The sequence below is a fragment of the Astyanax mexicanus genome, chromosome 11, assembly GCF_023375975.1.
Source record: "Astyanax mexicanus isolate ESR-SI-001 chromosome 11, AstMex3_surface, whole genome shotgun sequence".
NCBI lineage: Eukaryota > Metazoa > Chordata > Actinopteri > Characiformes > Acestrorhamphidae > Astyanax > Astyanax mexicanus.
Genome location: NC_064418.1, coordinates 29,415,291 through 29,435,242, shown reverse-complemented (window position 1 = coordinate 29,435,242; position 19,952 = coordinate 29,415,291). Strand labels below are relative to the sequence as shown.

General features: G+C 38.5%; 2 protein-coding genes across 5 annotated transcripts in view; one reads left to right on the top strand and one right to left on the bottom strand.

Annotated features, from left to right (window-relative positions):
• Nucleotides 1–8,311, top strand: part of si:dkey-91i10.2 (uncharacterized protein LOC555224 homolog) — a 67,854-nt gene extending 59,543 nt beyond the window's left edge. For all 3 annotated transcript variants that reach the window (XM_022680378.2, XM_022680379.2, XM_007253483.4), the window contains exons 5-8: nt 2,021–2,219; nt 4,789–5,366; nt 6,522–6,667; nt 7,161–8,311. In XM_022680378.2, coding sequence (XP_022536099.2) covers nt 2,021–2,219; nt 4,789–5,366; nt 6,522–6,667; nt 7,161–7,980 — 1,743 coding nt within the window. In that variant the 3' untranslated portion in view covers nt 7,981–8,311. The remainder of the gene's footprint in view (nt 1–2,020; nt 2,220–4,788; nt 5,367–6,521; nt 6,668–7,160) is intronic.
• Nucleotides 8,312–11,889: 3,578 nt separating this feature from the next.
• On the bottom strand, nt 11,890–18,369 carry tsn (translin). Of its 2 annotated transcripts, none has more exons than XM_007253481.4 (6): nt 18,070–18,367; nt 17,670–17,763; nt 17,491–17,587; nt 15,528–15,643; nt 15,354–15,433; nt 11,890–14,173 (listed from the first exon to the last, which is right to left on the bottom strand). In XM_007253481.4, exons 1-6 carry the CDS (start codon nt 18,133–18,135, stop codon nt 13,943–13,945), a joined length of 684 nt encoding a protein of 227 aa, XP_007253543.2. In that variant the 5' UTR covers nt 18,136–18,367; the 3' UTR covers nt 11,890–13,942. The 2 variants fall into 2 exon arrangements, with proteins under 2 accessions (XP_007253543.2, XP_049340821.1); XM_049484864.1 differs by lacking the exon at nt 11,890–14,173 and adding an exon at nt 14,554–14,676 and having other exon boundaries at nt 18,070–18,369.
• Between the last annotated feature and the right edge of the window lie 1,583 nt (nt 18,370–19,952).

Here is a 19,952-nt window from a genome sequence, read left to right as displayed (position 1 = left end):
GATTCCGTGCGATACCTGATAACCCTAGGTGTCTGGTTTCTGATGCGCAGATAGCTGTGGAAAGCATATCCCCGCTAGGCTAGCTTACTCAGGAGCTGCTTGCTGTATTAGATGTATTGTGGGTGTACTGTGTCAGATGTTGCTAAGGTGCTGATCCCTGGCTTGCAGAGGTCAATGTTAGTGAATCATGCACCGTTTCTAACAAGCCAGAGGTTATGTATAATGTTCAGATTAAAGTCTATTCACAGGACCTTTTATAAGCTTCTTGGTAGTTAAATGCGCATCTTTACTGATGTATTGATTAGACAACAGGTGGAGATTAGCCCTAGACTTTGGGTCAAGAAGGTGACTTCTGTCTGACTGCATTATTTTCAGTTAAGAAAAGGTTTAAATGCATAAAGTGGTGACATAAATATTTAGTACCTCTCTTATACATGGGCTCACTTTAACTTTCCACAAAGCACTTGTTAATTGTATTTTTTCTGTTATTTTATTAATAAAATTTAGTTAATTTTAAAATATCATGTGGTACGACCCATAACAGCAGTAACTGCAATACATTCTAAAAAGATTATGTCTGTGGCTGAAATATCAGTAGTTGATAATTCTATTAGTTTTATGTGTTTTTTCAGTCTGTTAAGAAGTTAAGACTCTGACATTATAAAAAAAAATCATTATTTTCAAGAACTTTTAAGATAAATTATGGTCACACCACATGACATTTCAATTAAAACGAATGCTTGAACAATTGCAAAGATGTTTTGCAATTTGTAATTTTTATCATTTTAAAAATTGGCCTGTTAAAATGCTTTCAACCGGCTACATAATATTAGATGACATTGACATTGCGATATTTTGTTGTTCTATGATATACAGCTCTGGAAAAATGAAGAGACCACTTCAGTTTCTGAATCAGTTTCTCTGATTTTGTTATTTATAGGTAAATGTTTGAGTAAAATGAACATTGTTGTTTTATTCTATAAACTACAGACAACATTTATGTGCAGAAAATGAGAAATGGTCAAAATAATGAAAAAGGGACAGTGCTTTTAAACCTTTAATAATGCACAGAAAACAAGTTCATATTCATAAAGTTTTAGGAATTAAAAAATCAATATTTGGTGGAATAACCCTGGTTTCAGTCACAGTTTTCATGTATCTTGGCATGTTATCCTTCACCAGTCTTACACCCTGCTTTTGCATAACCTTATGCCACTCCTGGAAGCAGTTCAGCTTGGTTTGATGGCTTGTGATCATCCATCTTCCTCTTGATTATATTCCAGAGGTTTTCAATTAGGTAAAATCAAAGAAATAAATCATTTTTAAGTGGTCTCTTATTTTTTTCCAGAGCTGTGTATTGCAATGTTGAAAAATACAGGAATTAACACCAAATTATGTCATAAATCTATGATTCAGCATGTCATGATATTATTAGTGCAGTCTTTGCATCAATGTTTGGCGTAACATAAATGGTATTAGGTAGATGCCATCTGTAGTCTGGCAGATATATGTAATATATGAACATTGAGATTTTTGTTTCCTTTTATCAAGCAGAAATAAAATTGTCCTGCAATGTGACTATTTGCACCCTTGTGCAGCCTATCATTGACCAGTTTATGCTATATCGTGTTTGGTTAATTTAATGATAATTCTGACAAGTTTAAAATGAGTTTATAAAAATAACTTTGATTTAAAGCTCTATTGTTTTTCAGCTACTGTCAGTAGACACATTTACTGCATTTAAAGGCTGTGGACTATTTCCTACTTACAGCATCATTCAGTGTTAGCATATTAAAAGCTTTGGTAATGGGACACCACTTGCAGTTCAAAGGGATTTTCTCTGATCAATACATGAAACACTCTGTGATTCCACCCGTGAATACTCTTCCGCTTTTAAGCATGGCCATAAATCTCCAAACCTCACTCCTTTATCTTAGCACTGCAAGCTCATCCACTGATCTGCCCTCTGGCTAATACTAAGTAAAGAAAGCTGATTGATGGCTTGTGGTCTGACTGGCAGGTCTCAGGGACGGGATGCCGGCGCTCCAGCTCGGACGCAGCCTATGAACTGGCCGAATCGGTGAGGGCCCAGCGCGAGTGTCGTCTGCGGCCCCACTACAGCGACCCCATGCCTGCTGATGCTGCCAAGCGCAAGCAGCTGGAGATGAAGATCGCTGCGGCTGCACGGCTTCACAGTCAGCGCAGGGACAGAGAGAGTGGTAAGATTCCTTAGTTTCTTTTCATTTATTTGCTTCAACTTAAAATAAAGAATTCATAATGATCCAAACATCTTTATAAACTGTTAATGACAACTAAATAAACATTTAAACTGACATGGAACAGGAACTAGTTGTATGTCCCATGACTTTTGCCACATCCCATGAAGGGCAAAGATCAATGACCTGTGGGATATGTGTCTCCTGACTGTGAATGTGAATTGTCTGCTTGTCTGCCTATATTGACAATTCTAGCCAGACATGATCATTACATCCCAGTGCGCTTTCCACTGTGGGAGGTAATGCCTTCTTCAAAACTGTAAATTGAGGAATGTTAAATTCCAGCACATCTTGAAAAGGAAATAAAATGTTTCATCCATTTGCTACTCAATAATAGACCTCACTAAAACTTTAAAACTTTACATTGCCTTGCCATGAGCACACTGGACAATGTGTTCAGCCTCACCCACAACATAATACGTATCCAGCTGTGTGCATTCTCAGGAGGTTGCCTGAGGTAATACTTCATGATCAATTCACGTACTGCTATCCCACAACTTTTTATATGTCAGTATATACAGGTCCATTCTAGCAAATGTAATATAGTTATATATAATATAGTAGTTAAGGCTGCTTTGTCAGTTTTGTAAGTATTTGACTCTTTGACTAGCGTTTCTTTACAGTATTTGTATAGTAGTAGCATTTAGCACCAACAGACCTTGTGAGCTTTAGTTTGTACATACATAGAATTATATATACAGCTATGGAAAAAACAGACAATTAAAAAAAAATGAAATTATTTGATTTTACCTAATTGAAAACCGCTGGAATATAATCAAGAGGAAGATGGATGATCACAAGCCATCAAACCAAGCTGAACTGCTTGAATTTTTACACCAAGAGTGGCATAAAGTTTTCCAAAAGCAGTGTGTAAGCCTGGTGGAGGAGAACATGCCAAGATGCATGAAAACTGTGATTAAAATCCAGGGTTATTCCACCAAATATTGATTATGATATTTGTTTTCTTTGCATCATTTAAGGTCTGAAAGTTCTGCATCTTTTTTGTTATTTCAGCCATGTCTTATTTTTTGCAAATAAATGCTCTAAATGACAATATTATATTTGGAATTTAGAATAAAACAACAATGTTTATTTTACTCAAACATATAAAAAGCAAAATCTGAGAAACTGATTCAGAAACTAAAGTGGTCTCTTAATTTTTCCAGAGCTGTATAAAGCATTTACAAAAACATCTAAAGAAGAAGAATTTGAGCATTTGCTCATCATTTCAACAGTTTCAAATAAATAGCAACTATTCTTTTAAAGAAGCTAGAAAAAGAAGTTCCCCTCACATGGCCCAGCGGTCACATGGGTGCAAGAAAGCACTTCTCAGTCATTATACACCAGTGAGCATTTCCCAAAACCCAAGGCTATCACTTTAGTCATTCTCAGTGTTACCACACTGTTATTCCTAAGACTTGCCATTAGCCTTAACTTTGACTGTATGAGTGTGTGTGGCCACCAAAAAGTAATTCCCCCTCAGGATAGCTTTTAACTTTCCAAACCACTGCATCAATACTCGATGTACCTTTTATGTTCTTGTACTTTCTCTTAAAAGTTTGCCATTGCCATTTAGAAAGCGGTTTTGTATTAAGTACTGTGTATTAAGTAATGTGTAAAAAAGATACCAGGTAAAAAAAAGTACCATGCAGTGAAAAATGCCATGATATCCATCTGTTTATGCAGACTTTATTTTTTGCTGACAAAAAACAAATTACAAAAACAATATTTCCAAACAGAATCAAAATAGACAGAATTATCTATTATCTACTATGGGTATTGAAGGAACCAAAACTGGTTCATATATTGGTCTTTTGTGACATTAACCCTTTCAGACCCAAATTGAATTATGTTCCAGTGATGGAAATAAGTATAAATGTTATTTTCTGTCTGTAATGCAAACAAAATAAGACACTACTATCTTAATATATAATATATATTAAAATGAATCCAATTACCATTTTAAGGCTTTTAAATTACAGAATTAGTAAAAATGAGTTTGTATGCATCACTTGTTCTTTAGTGCTGACATAACCTAAAGTTTTTTTTGTCCAGTGCAAGCTTCTGTTTCATTGGCTGGTTTATGATCTTTTCTGATAGACACTTGGTCTCAGTTAGTGTTTTGTTTAACAAAACGTTTGAAAAAAACACTAGATGATGTCTATTGTAACTGATGCAGGGTCAAAAGACAAGAAACCACACTGACCATTTGTGTTGAACACAAAATGAATTTTGCTTCTACCTTCACCTGCAAGCAGTGATCACACACATACAAAGTAGCAAAACACACTCTAGGTAGCAGAGGGGGTTAGGGGCCTTGCTTAAGATCCTAGCTATAGCAGATTAGCGAACCCAAGTATTTAACTTGCCATCCCTTCTTCAGTGACCAATTACTATAAACCCTGAGACACCACTCACCACATACCTCTGTCACCTATCACCTATTACCCTTTCCTCCTCTTCCTCTTCTCCATTACCTGCTTACCAACTGTGTCTCTTTTATCTATATCAGGCGGATGCACAACCCGGGGGCGCTCTGAGCCCAGAGGGGAGGGCCGGAGTGGAGGGCTGGGTGTAAATCGCACAGGGCAGCACCGCTGGAGTACGGTCAGCAGTCTGAGTGCGGACAGTGGTGTGGTGGGTCTAAGTGACGAGCGGGAGGAAGAGGAGGAGCCACGCCGGGCCCGTCGCAGTGCTGGGGCGGAGGTGGAGCGAGTGGACAGTGGCATTGGTCCCGGGCTGGCCAAAGGCTGGAAGAGACCCTCTGCGTCTCTGAAGGCCTGGGACGCCCACCGGCCGTGCCCTGACTGCGGGGACAGAGAGGGTGCTCGGGGAGAGGCTATGTGTGAACGCTGTTCAAAACTCCGGACTGAGCGCAAAGAGGCCATTCTGGAGTTTCTGAACACAGAGTCCAGCTACGGGGAGGACCTGCGCATCATTAAAGAGGAGTTCTACTGCCCCATGCAGAGTGCAGGGCTGCTCACGGCCGAACAGCTCACTGTGGTCTTCAGCAACGTGCAGGAGCTTATTGATGTGAATGACAGGTTCACAGAGCACCTGCAGGACAGCATTGACCAGGCTTTTGATCAGGTGAGGAGGATTATCTTCTGCCTCATTGCCATTACCTTCCATGATATTAAATTATTGTTTTAATGAAAATCTAATATACACAGTTCTCCCCTAATGCCAAATAAGGCTGATAATGGAAAAGTGCTGATTCATCACAGGACTGCAGACAAGTGTGGATGTAAAATCAAAGCTTTAATAACAAAAGGAGTAATACAGAGAGTAGTCATAACAAGCAGGGTCAATACCAGAGAACAGGAGCCAACAGAAGAAAACATACCAGGGTCGATACAAACAGTCCAGAGTTTGGTACACAGGCAGAGAGGCAAAAAGGGCAGACAGATTCAAAATCAGAGTCAGGGTACACAGGGGTAATACAGGTACTACACAGCGCAGTCTTTTATACCTGGCTCCCCAGGTGCTAGTATTTAGGAAAACAACTTCCTGAAGAGGTCACATAATCGTGTGAGTCGCAGGCTGGTGCGTTCTGGGTAGTGTAGTCTAGTGACTGGCAGACGCAGGTAGAGCTGAGTGTGGGTGAGACAGGCACAGTTTCAGTGCTAAGTGTAACAAAATGACAGAAACTACAGGCAAAATTCAGGCTATTATGATGGCAACTGACCATTTTATGTGATGTGTCATCTAAAAAATGTCCCATGATTGAAATGTATTGGACATAAAATGTTATATCAGCAAAACTGCAGTATCGTCATTTGTTTTAATGCAGACAAATCAATGTTGTTTAGTTTAATTGATTTTAAGCTACAAACACAAACATAATGCAGAGCTGAAGAGTACCTTTCCAATTTGAGCTCTTTCCATGGCATTTGTTATACAATTGTCTATACATAGACAGAATAGAGTGCATGCTGCAACTTGCTGTTATTTATTTATTTATTATGTATATTACTATAGCCTTATAGTTTTAAAGCAACATATAAAGAAGCACATTTTTAACACTAAATATATATTGCTTATCACCAACATTTTGGTTAAGGTGACAATCTGATAAACAATCTGATAAATAAGAGATTTTCTACAATTTCTTCAGTTCAAATTTATATTTGGCACAGATACACTATATCTCTGATGAGTTGATGACACTGAATTCATGTTGGAGTGTCTGTGTTTTTTTACATTTTAGAGAAAAGGATGTTTGTTTGTTTTTTTATTGTGAAGGGAGATGAAGATCTGCTAACTGTATGCATCGGAGAAATCTTCTTGGAGTTTGTGAACATGCTGCCAGCCTTCCAGACCTACTGCTTACAGCAATCTGCATCTGTAAACATGCTCAACACTCTGGAGAAGGAAAAAGAGCTGCTGAGGTACCAGGAGAAACATATAAACACAGCATGCATATCTTATAAATATACCCCCTGAATTATATACACTCTTGGTAGTAATTCTCAAAAACACAGCATCTTAAAGGCCTTCTGAATGATGAAAACAAAAACTTTACTCACTTTTTTAAAGTAAGAGTGTGATGTATTTTGTATTATTACTGTAGACTGGTGGAAACAGAACTATTGTAACAGAAGTTGGATGCAGTTATCTGAAACCTGCTGCTAAATTTTCTAGTTCAGTCTGAATTGTTATGTAAACATGTACCTCATTTAACTTGTGGATAAATCAGCCAGTCTATACTGATATACCACATGTCTTGGAAAAGGAAGTAATCTGTCTCATGACTTTTCCAATTCATGTTCTGTGGAAGCTAAAGAACGCTGCACTGACCTGCAGAATATGTGTGTGCGGATTCCTGCATTGGATGTTAGGTTTCCTAACAAAATCAATTTCTTCCTCTTTCTTATCTTCCAGGATATTCCTTGATGTGTCGCAGAACGACAACACGGCTCTGCGGCGGATGAACCTACGCTCGTTTCTCATGGCTCCGCTTCAGCGCGTCACCAAGTACCCGCTGCTGCTGAGCCGCATCAGCAAAGCCACAAACGAGAGTCACCCCGACCACACTCGCCTCAGGGAGGCCAAGAGTCGTGTGGAGTCGCACCTGGAGCACATTAACATGAAGACCAAGCAGGAGGGCACGGCCACGTGGTCCCTGCGCTCCTTCCGCCGCGACAGCCGCAAGAACCGCGAGGTCATCAACATCGAGATGAGAGAGATGTCTATGAAGACTGTGGGCTGGGCTAGAGAGAGCACACGCTTCATCATGGAGGGCCCTCTGCAGCTCTCACAGCCTGCAGACGGCCAGTGGGTGAAGAAAGGGAGCAAGTCCCTGAAGTTCCAGAACGTTCAGAGTTTGCTGATGGTGCGCACGTATCGAAACACGGACGGAGCTCCAGCAGACGGGGTTAAAGGGGAGCAACAAGAGGTCTTCGACCTGGTGCGAGACGGCGTGCTGGTGCTGATTAAAGATAAAAGTAGCGGGAAGTTCACTGTGTTGCGAGAGCCCATCCGCCTGGCCAACTGCGTAGTGTCATCCGACCCTGACTGTGACGACACCTTTGAGGTGCTGGACATCCGCCGTGAGGCCTTCGTTTTCCGTGCCTCTGACAAACCACGTACGCAGCAGTGGTTTCGTCAGATCAAGAGGTATGCCTGTGATCTGGGAATCTGGAGAAAAAGACGCAACGCCCTTCCTAATATTATGATCAACACAACTCAGAGCCGCTCCTGAGACTGGCTACTACATCCCACCCTCAGCTGTCATTTCCCTCATATACCTGCTGTATATAATTAAAAACTTCATTAAATTGACAGTATTACATTAGGGAAGGCTGATCTGCTACTTCTCGTTCCTGATGAAATTCCATTCTGGGGATTTACTTTGATCTACAAATAGAACTAAATATTTGGACATGAGTGCACTTTCTAGAATAAAACCTTGACCTTTGCAAAAAGACAAAGGAGAAGAATGAGAACTTCCAATGTGAAGTTCCAGCTGTCTTGGGCAGACCAAAATGAGGATGTGGTTGGGAATATCACTGGCCACTGATTGTATAATATTTCTTAATATTTAATATAATATTTTCATTAATGACATGGTTTTGCTAAAAAAAAAGGCATGGGTGAAAATGTTTGTTGAGAAACTGAAAGGAAATGAAATGCCCTTTTTACCAACGATGCACAAAAGTGAAGAAAAGTGAAGTGTGTTGTGTGAAGGCAGAGCAGAGAAGAACTTAAAGTCAAAGTTCTATATAAATATATATATATAATTTTATTTTTTTGTTTTTTTTTCCATGATGGTAAGTCACTGCCCTCTTCCTCTCCTCTCAATAGCATGCAAAACTACTGTAGCATCCATTCTTACTGCCAGAGAGACGACCAAGAGGCAGTTCAAGCAATTTCCTTTCTACATGGTGTCTCAAAAACAAGAAAACTACCCTATAAAATAAAAATAGTTTGGAAGATGGTGGTCTTATTTTACAGAGAAGCTGTGAGATGCGTTCATACATACAACCTTGGAGTTTGAAAATACGGAATGATTCTGTTCAAGGTCAGAAAGAACACAAACTCCCTATTCCTATTTATTTTGTCTTTATGTCAACAGAGATCAAGTCAATTTACTATTACTGCACATAACAAAACACGTGTGGATGGGAGTAAACCATTGCAGTTGCTCTTAAATAAGTAGTTCTGTTGAAAACTCATGCCCCAACTCATTAAATAAGAGCTCAGCAAAAATGCTATTTCCTGCAGGCAATTACATGTTTGAGGTGGTGTTCACTCATCTTGTGAATACAGTATTTCCAAGATGACTTTAAGGCAGCATCAGGCCATATCTAAAATATTGAGGCTATCTTAAATGCCACCATTTTGCATCACTGTTTTAATTTAAGAACAAATTAAAGGAGAATTTTGGTGTAAAATATACTTTTGGTGTAGTAAAACAAGATAAAAGAGTACTAACCTTTGTTGAATAGCCCACCACTGTTCTCCTGCAGCTTTCTGAGTTCCAGTAATTTTATTCTGTTTGACCAAACATGCTTTAGAATGGATGATATGGGGCATATTTCTCCCCTGCAGATAAATCGCTTTTCACACCGTTATTCAGGCTTAAAGTAGCTCCACACCTCATTGGTAGAATCCAGAGAACCCTGACATTTAAAACAAGGCATTAAGAACTTTTAAAGTGCACAAGAAGTTTATTTAAAAAACACAAACAGGTTTACAACCTGTTGAAAACCTAATTCTCTAACAGTTGGATGAATCACACCCCTTGCTTTCCACTGAAAAAATTGAAAAACTGGAAAAAGTTGAATCCAAGATGGCCGCCATGTTGATAACTGTTAACAGTTTCCTCCTCCCCCATAAAATTTGGATCATCGTCTGCCCAAGCTGTTTTTATTTATTTTTTATTAGTTTCCTCACACTTGAGAAACCATGCATGTTTTTAGTTCCAGCAGTTGCACTGGAATTTTGACTGGTTGAAGCGAGATCGCACTGTGATCACTGTGCTGGGTAACAAAGCAGCAATAATCTACTCATCTATTGTAGCTACAAATGCTGGGTTCAAATCACCAATCCCTGACATCTCCAGTGAAGAAGCACTGCAGTAGCAATGTTGCAGTTTGTTTACATACTGTAGATCATGTTTCAGAATATGTGTCTTTTCTTGAATTCCCTCGTTTCTTTTGCCAGTAGAAGAAGTGACACATTGTGTGGTTAAAATACTATAGCTGTAGCATTAGAAAAAAAAAATATCTCAAAAAGAAATCCTTGAAGTAGGGGTGAGCAATATGCTATTGTTTTATGATATTTAAAGACAAAATACAGCAGGTTCTTACAGCAGGTACTTACAAAATGTCTATTTACATGCATTGCAATATTTTGAGCAATACTGTGCTCTTACCCTGCTAATTGAACCTTCACACTCTGCTATGACTTGTGCAATGTGCAATTAATGAGAATTGGCCACCAGGCTTGTCCAATTTAGCCATGAAACCTCCCACACTAAAATGACAGGTGTTTTCAGTATCATTGTCCAACCCCTGTATATGAATGCATATAATACAGCCGGAGTCCAAGAGAACCGGGTTGGCCATGCTCTCCAATCACTGGTCAGCACATGCATCTGTTAGCTGATGTATTGGAGCTGGGTTACTGCGCTTTTCTCCAAATGCACTGGCTACTCAGTGATAAAAAAAAATGCTGTGGCTGGTTTTACATATATTGGAGGAGGCATGTAGTAACATTCACTATCCTAGCATTGGGGGCGTTGGTTGTGGTGGTTATTTAGCTTGGGGATTGGGTCATTGGACCTCCAAATTAGGGCTATTTATTTTTTTTTTGCTGTACTTCATCCAGGAATAGATCTGTATACTGGTAAAACTGACACTGCAATTTTTTTCTGTAATATGTTGTGTAATTTGCTATAATGGACCTGAGTGCCTGAGTGATTTGGGGGTATTAATAATGCTTTGGGCATAAGTTTACCAAATTTTACCACAAGTCAACATGCCATAATATTAATAATGCATTATAATGAATTAAAATGAATGAAAATTAATGTCTTTGAAAATGAGAAGTGTGAATTTTCTTCTGTTTATCAGAATACAAGAAAACATTTGTCATATTGCCCACTCCTACCAACAAGACGTCTTAATCCTGTGATCACAGAGGGAAGTAAAAACCGTGTGCCTTCTATTTGATGCTCTACCGACACATTTCAGCAAATATCCCCTCTACAGTTCAACCTCAAACACACGGTCAGCTTAGTGAGCTTTTCCCACTTACCTTGTGCAAGCTTATAAAAAATACAAATCCTCTTTTCTGTTTGATGCACTTTAATCTAAAGCTCTTGCGTTTGGGTGTGAAGACATTCGTTTTAAGAAAAGCTTTACTGTTACTTTATTTCCAGATTGAGCTTTTTAAGAAAAGAACAGCAATATTTATCAACCAGAACGATTCTTTGGTTCAGAGTCAAAACTGATAAACCAGAATTGTTAATGTAAGCTTCAAGTCTCATCAATGGCACTGATACTGTTATACATGAATATTACAGCTTCCATGTTGCTCAAGAGTAGAAGAGGGTATGAACCTGCCACACGAATATCCTTATCTAAGTCATTCTTTTACTTGAGACCAGTCAAGCTGTTTTTTTCAGTTTGTTTTTTTTCTTCTGCATTCCAAAAACCTAATTTAATATTTTCTTTCTGTAAAATATTGTGAATTATATTAAAATTTAAGAAAAAATGAGACATGGTGTCACTTCATTGTTGGTTTTCTTTCTTTCCAAAAAGGTTTTAGCTTATGGTGCACTTTATTGTACAAAGATAAAGCATGTAGAAATCAAACATTACAGTTCCTGACGACAGGGCAAACTGTGCCATCAACACAATATACAGTTTCAAACTCAAAGACTTAAAGTCTCACACAAGCAAAAAAAAAAAAAAAAACAGGGAGGAGAAAGCAGAGTATGTACTATTATACTTGCATTACAATCCATAAGACTGCTGACAGATCTGAATTAAGGTTGAGAAAAATGTCTTATGGAGCTCCTTATTTGCCACATACCATATATTCATACCATACAGACCAATCACATGCTCATATACACAGCAGATACATACACACATACACTCACTAAGCACCAAAACAGCAGTTTATTGAAAATTAACAGAATTGCTGAAAATGTAAGCAAACTGTGGACAAAAAAAAAGACATTTTGTAATCTGAGGTCTTTGCATTTAGCTGCGTATTTAAATAAAAAAAAAACCCACTGTAACCCACAAGCCTGAATGCCAAAGGCAGCATGCAAAAATGCAATGCTGGACCCATAACCCAAAGCTTAAAAACACATAACTAATGGAGATTGCTCACTGAAAGAATTATGACGGTAGTGTATTACACTTCCTCGTAAACGAGCGCATTTACATCTGTAGATTAATAATCAGATATTTGCTTTGCAACCAGCCAATAATCTCACAGAATAATATATGCGACAAACTTCATGTAAAACTTAATGCAGCGTGTTTTTTCTTTGTATGAACAAACATCATCAGCTAGAAGATTATAATTATTTAAATCCTTCAGTTTCAGCGTCACTCAAAGTGTTTTGTCGTCATCTTAAAGGTGCTGTGTTAAACACTGCTCGCTTAACTGCTGCACAAGGGTGTGTTTTCACTCATGCACAGACTGAGACTTCAAAAAATAATCTGATTCAGAAAATTCAGCTCTGGAAAAAAAAATGTGATCACTTAAAACATTGAGTTTCTTAAATTTACAAATTGAAAACCTCTGGAATATAATCAAGAGGAAAATGGATGATCACAGCCATCAAACCAAGCTGAACTGCTTGATTTTTTGCACCAGGAGTAAAGGCATTAAGTTATCCAAAAGCATTGTGCAAGACTGGTGGAGAAGAACACGCCAATATGCATAAAAACTGTGATTAAAACCCAAATATTGATTTCTGAACTCCTAAAACTTTATGAATATGAACTTGTTTTCTTTGCATAATTTGAGGTCTGAAATTTCTTTTTGCATCTTTTTTGTTATTTCAGCCATTTCTCATTTTCTGCAAATAAATGCTCTAAATAACAATATTCTTATTTGGAATTCGGGAGAAATGTTGTCCGTAGTTTATAGAATAAAACAACAATATTCATTTTACTTAAATATATACCTATAAATAACAAAATCAGAGAAACTGATGTGGTCCCAATTTTTTCCCAGAGCTGCAATTTAGTAGAATATGATTACTAAATTAAAATCCAGGTTTTGTAACCAGATTTCTTAATCAGGCTTCTAGGTCTTACTTTGGAACATGCCTTTTACAGAACTACTTGAATAATCAATCAAATAACTGCAGTAATCCCATTATGAACAGACTATTAAGTGAATGTAAACATATTTACTGTTTTCTTTTTCGTACAACAGTACAGTCTTTCAGTCTAAACACAATAAACAAAAACTGCTAAATAAAAAATGTGGAGGAAATCATTTGAATAAAACATCCTTATGCCAGTGCTGATCAGCCCTCAAGGTATTTGCTACTGACAGTCAGAGAAAACACACACAAACACACACGTATAACTGTGCATTTCTATTCAGTGAAAACAGGTGCAGACATAAATTATGGCTGAGTAAGGGGAAACTGAGGTGAAGTTTCAGCTCGTACATGATCTTCATTTTTCTCCACAGGCGTTCTACCTACACAAACCTTCAGTATGAATTACTTACTTACGTTCAGTCAAGTGTTTAATGAAATTGGGAAGTATTTATACTTTTGATTATTAAACTCCTCACCCCTCTTCTACCTCTTCCGTGCCCAATGTTCAACTGTGCAACGGTTCACAAGCGTGATGATCAACACAAAACAATACAAACTGCAAAAATGGCACATCTACCCAACCAAACAAATGAACAGATGAAACTGGACAAAAGTAAACTTCTCTCAACAACGCTGAGAAACAGAACATCTCCTTTTCAGCAGGCCTAAATAGCTTTCCATCATAGTAGACTAGTGGCTCCAACATACACACCACTGTCTAAGGCTTCTGGGGCTTCAATCCCTCCATCCCTTCTTCTCTTCCTCCTCCCACCTGCCCACTGGCAGGTTAAGTCTCCAATCTCCCAGTCATGGAGAATTCCAGCCAGGGTAGTGCCCCGCGGCCTCTTCTGCTCCTCTGCTGCCTCTACTTATCTCCCCCAGCCTCTGGCTCCTTGGCAAGGCCGCGGATAGACAGGTCGTACACCACCTCCTCGATCTTCTTTACATCATACTTGAGGCCGTCGTAACGCTTACGTAGCGGGTCGTTTTTCAGGTTGAGCAGGCGAAAGCCTGAATCAAGTTCATTGATAAAATTAGAGATTCGAAGCGGGCGTCCATAGTCGCCTGCTGTCACACTGTTGACTGCCAATCTCGACTGTAAAGAAAGACATAATGGTCATGTAAGTATTTTATGTCTGAGAAGTCTGTTAACAAAACAGTCAGAGCATCAAAATAAAAAAAATCTGAAATTCTTAGTAACACTCGAACGAAACAGACAAAACTACACTAAAATACAAAAGTTGTGGGAAAAAAAAATACAGAATTTGTTGCACTATAAGGCGCATTTAACATCCTTAAATTTTCCCAAAAATCGCCAGTGCGTCTTTTAATCCGGTGCACCATATGTATGAATTTTACCAGTCAGGTTTTAAGGAGCAGTAAAGGCACTCCACTGAACTGCAGCGTTATACATGAGTTTCAGTTTAGCTCCCCAGCTGTATTAGCTGTATTAGCATTAGCTGTTAACCGCACCAAGCGCTAGCTCTTTGGCTATCCAGAGGTGAGAATTATCGGCCTGTTCACTGCTGCTAACCCCAGATAGCACTGCTGGAGCAGCATTAGCATTTGCATTAACACACTGTTGACTGCCAATCTTGACTGTAAAGAAAGACATAATGGTCATGTAAGTATCTGAGAAGTCTGTTAACAAAACAGTCATAGCATAAAAATAAAATCAGAAATGCTTAGTAACCCTCAAACGAAACAGACAAAAACACACTGAAATACAAAAGTTGTGGAAAAAAAACAACCAAATTTTTTGCACTATACGGCACATTCAACATCCTTTAATTTTCCCAAAAAAACTTTTCAGTGGCAAGACCTGCTAAATTTAGAAGGAAAACATGGCAACATCCCTGTTCTTTCTACTAGTTACTAGTGTTGCATAAAACGTGCCGTATAATCTGATGCGCCTTACGTATGAAAACAGACCAGAAAATAGACGATTATTGATAGTGCCCCTTATAGTGCGAAAAATACAGTAGTCACTTCTCTGTTTGCACAGACAATTCTAGCCAGACACTGCTGACCACAATCATTACCACCCACTGCACTGTTTACTGTGGGTGTTAATGCCCTCTATGTTGTATTCTCAGTACAAAAGACACTGGGAATCAAGGAATACTAAATTCTTGAACAACTTCAGAAATGGTATGTCCCATCCATCTAGCATTTACATTCTGCTATCCCATGTCTTCTGGCACATCAGTTTAATTATTTTTTTAATGGTTTTATTACACAATAAACCTATTCACATTAAATCACATTTATCTTACCAGTTCACTGGCCATAATAAGAACTCCTGCTAGATAATCTTCAACATCCAGATGGAAGCCTTTTTCTCGGTTAACTTCAGCTATATCAAAAAAGTAAAAAAAAAACGTCAACACACTGAACAAAAAATCACAAACTAACACAATGAGTTTAAACAAAGTGACGGTTCCACATACTTCCAAGTATTTTTGCCACTTCCTCTCGCGTCACCAAGGACTCAGTCTCCAAATAAACCACAAAGGATGCAAGGAAGGCGAGGCGCTGAAGAACGAACCGCCAGTGCTCATGAAATCTGAATATATGGATAAGAGAATGTTGATCTGCAAGATGCTACATACAAATTTATTTAAAACATACAGGGGGTATACATTGGCTGCTGTCCAGTGCAGTTTGGTAGTCTGTCACAATACGGTTTTGTGAATACTTTCAGTACTTTAGGAACCTTAACCAAAAACATGTATTGTTAAAAAAAGTGTAAAATTAGTCCTAAATAATATACTGCTATGCAGTCTGAAATGTTAAAATAAAATAAAAAAAAAACATTATGAACATATAGATTTTTAAAGAGCCCATTTTTTTCCTTATGTCCACATACACTGTGTCCTACTGCTTGTGGACACCCCTTTCAATAAAGGCAATCAGCTACTATGCTGAACCCATTGCTGGCAGATGGGCAGATGCACACACAAACACTTGCCTAATTTGTCTAGAAAAGAATTTCAAATGGACAAAAGCTCTCCTTGGAACAGATGATGCTCCATCTAATACTTCTGGGCTGAGTTGGGACGTTGTGTGACAACCATCCAACATCCTAACCTCACTAAGTCTCGATTAAGGCAATCAAATCCTTACAGCAATGCTCCAAACTCTGGTGGAAGGCCTTTTCTGAAGAGTAGAGACAGTTACTCCAACAACCACAGCATAAATTATTTTATACCCATGAATTCAGAAGAAACAAAGAATGAGCAGGTGTCAAAACTGCAGGAATCAATTTTACCAAAACATTTTCAAACTCTTGTCCAATACACATATACAGTTAGTTATAGATTTTGTTCTTTTGAAACAGATATGTATGCAAGTGACCTCTGCTCTAACGATCTACACTTTACTGCACCTTTCAGATGTCCAGGCATATTGGGTTGCTGAAAAAAAAAATTGGACTCATCAGAGAAGATGACCTTACTCTAGTTGTCTATGGTCCAATCCTTATGGTCTTTTGCAAACTTTAGCCTGGCTCTCCTTTGCCTCTCACTGATGAAAGGCTTTTTTCAAGCTTTAAATGATCTGAGCCCTGTCTCTAAGAGTCTGTTACGAACTGTTCTTGCCGTGCACTTCACCCCAGCTTCCATTTGCCATTCCTTTTGTAGGTCACTTGATGTCATCCTGCGGTTGCTGACTGACGTTCTAATAAGATGACAGTCATCGCGGTCAGTGGAGAGTCAATTTGGCCCTCTGCCGGTCTGTAGCTTTCTTGTCCTTAATGTCTGCTGCTTGACCTTGCTGTAATGAACTGTCATCTTAGAAAGTTTAAGGATGGAAGCGACATGAGGCTCACGATTAACCAGAAAAGCCAGAATTGAGCCCTTCTTCTCCTTACTCAAGACTTTTCTTTTTAACTCCTTTGGCATTGTGATGACAACTTTTCCTGGAGAAGGACTGGATTTGCCTTTTGTGTCTTTGTTTTCCTTAGGGTTTCTTTTAACTAGATTTTAAAGTTTTTTTTCCAGCAACTGTGGGCACCGGCTCACTCAAAAGAAACTTGGAGTTGGATCTGTGTAAAGTTTGCTGATTTGTGACATCCAATGTGAAAAGGCTTACATTTAACTACATTAAACTGAACACAATTGACATGCTCATACTTTTTCTTTAAGCAAGTAAAGTTTCCCCACATTATGGGGAATGCAAATGTGTCTGTCTACACAGGTTATTTTATCTATCCATTCTAATTTACCACATGTGAGAAAGGTATCAGAACAGAGCATTTATGCCATATTACGCAGTCAGTCCTACGGTGTGGTGCTTTCCCTGCTAAACCGCACCAGTTAAAACAAAGCATGCATCAGCAAAGAAATGACTGCTGTCCTAGAGAACCATGAATCAATGCTTTATCTGTACACAATCATACATTTTTACACTGACCTGTAGTATTGTTCCACTGGAAACTTGGTTCTCAGCTCTCCAATATGGATCTGAACTGTGGAAAACAGTTCTCTGGCCTTCAAACACTTGTTGGGAACTGGTGGAAAATGAAAGGCTGTTAAGTTAAACATACAAAACACACTAAATAGGCATGTACACAATTAACCTAACTAACTTACTGTCTTTAAAGCCGGTTGGCTGATGAACGCTTTGGAGGACGGTGAGGATCTCTCTGGCGGTTTGCTCCAGCCCTTGGACAACTTTCCTTATGTCCTAAAAGCAGGAGGCAACAGTGAACAGTTAAGAGAGGCAGAAGCTCCTGCAGCTGTGTGTCTGTCTCTGCTCTGCAGCAGGTAGGCTTAGTAACCTGAGGCTCACCTGAATACTACGTTACTTAGTTAGCTAACAGACCTATTATTATTCGCACAACCATTCTACTGATTCTGTCCAAGCCTCACCAATTTATTTATATTTAGTTCATTTATTATGTATTTATCAGCGTTAATTGAGAGATTAGTTCCCCTATCGTGTTAAATAGCCCATTCTCTGACTCTCAGCGGGGCTGATGTCTATCGTTACCTCTCGAACCTCCTGGTCGGCGCTCAGAAACCCCTGGATGTGGCTGAACATCTCCGTCACTGACATGGTTAGCGGTTATATAGCTAGATTAACTCGCAGCTGTTCCGCGGAGCGCTGGTGCAGCTCGCTGGGGGCCGTGAGGAACGGAAGCAGGAACAAGAGACGGGTTCTGATTGGGTTATGATCAGATTCTGATGGAAAGGATCTGCTGCTCTTCTCTCTCCTCCTTCAGTCCGGAGATCCGACCACCAACGTGCTCACCACCAAACCCCCTCCCTCCACCTCACTGTCGCACAACGATGACGAGCGCCTGTGCGGCTCCTCTCTACCACACGACCCGATTCTTCAATCTAATCTCCAACTGATCAATAAAGCAGCACCTGATTTAGTATTAATATGAACCCCTTATTCCCCCAGTTTCACTAGATTTCATATGTCTTCCTGTTTTTATTTATTTATTTTTATTCCATAATTTTTATGTAAAACATTATATCAATGTTGAGAAAAACATGGAAGTATACTAACACGTGAAACTAAGCTGACCACCTTAACTTAATATAACTTAATATTAAATAAATGAAAAAAAAAACAATTTTAAATTATTTAAAATACACACTGAGAAAAAAAAACATTCACTACAGCAAACCACTATAAGGATGTTTTACTGCATTTTGATTTTTTTTGTAAATGTATTAATTTTAATGCTTGTATAAAAAAACATGTATTACTGGAAATAGATGTTACTACAAAGAAAACCACTGCTTAATCAATAATGTATTATTATTGTAGTTTGCCAACTCAGTAATTAAAGACACGCCACTGAAAAACAACACTTCCCAGAATTCCGCTTGTGCATCACTTGCCATCATTTGTAGTTTCTGAAATGTTTGTGGAACATTTATCTAGTTTTATCTGCTGTAAGGTGTATGAAGGAGCTAAATTTAATAAAATAATTAATGAGATGTGTTGTCAGTCTTTGTGTTCTATTCTTTTCTTTCTTTCTTTCTTTTTTATGGGCTCCCACCCCAGTTTCATGATCCAGTGGGCGGAGAGACCGGGATTCTGATGCGGCGCTTCCGCACCAGCGCGCCTGCCCAATTCAACATTCCCCTATTTTATTACAAAATGAATGATAACGGCTAGAGGGAGCCCATAAATAAGTCCTCAATAAAAAGGGGTGAATGGAGCTAAACGGTTACAAACAATCAGTGGCGGACTTAGCAATTTGGGGGCTCAAGGCGAATTTAGCTTGGGGGCCCATCAATAAAAAATAAAATACTAAAAATATTGAAAATGAATAAAAAATAATTAATATAAAATAAAAACTCATTTAAAACACAATCAAAAGCTATCTAACAGTGCGCAGAATAATATCAGTTTCAGTTAGTTTCCGTTTCAAATAATTGAAACAGCTCCATAAAACCTCAACCTATCCTTTATATTTGACAATATTTGATTAACTTTACAGGTCCTCACTCATCTTAATTTATTTAACTAAACTGAGTTTTCAAATTATTTCTAGCCTCGCGCTGAATTCAGCTCCGCGCTGGGGGAGAGAGAGAGAGAGAGAGAGAGAGCGCGCACGCAGCTCAGTGCGGCGCGGTGCATTTTGCCTGATTTCTCTTGTTTAAATATCAATAAATATGTGAATTCAATATTTTTTACTACCATATATTTTACTTCACTTAAGAGGACCTTATTTATTAAAACTTTTTTTTACATGCAATGCCACGCGCGCTTTCCTTGTGACTGACGCTAAACTGTTTGATGCAGCTGTTATATTATATTATGTTATATCAATACCATTTTAAAGTTTTTCGTTTCTATGTTTTAAAATTCGTTAGATTATATTTTTGTCAACATTTTGGGTTTATTTTCGTTTG

Bases quoted from the DNA above. Each gene is read 5' to 3' on its own strand.
- tsn (XM_007253481.4), bottom strand. From the start codon at position 18,135: ATGTCAGTGACGGAGATGTTCAGCCACATCCAGGGGTTTCTGAGCGCC. The intron at 17,764-18,069 runs GTAACGATAGAC...TCCTGCTTTTAG, and splicing joins CCGACCAGGAGGTTCGAGAG to GACATAAGGAAAGTTGTCCA. The intron at 17,588-17,669 runs GTAAGTTAGTTA...ATTTTCCACCAG, and splicing joins GCCAACCGGCTTTAAAGACA to TTCCCAACAAGTGTTTGAAG.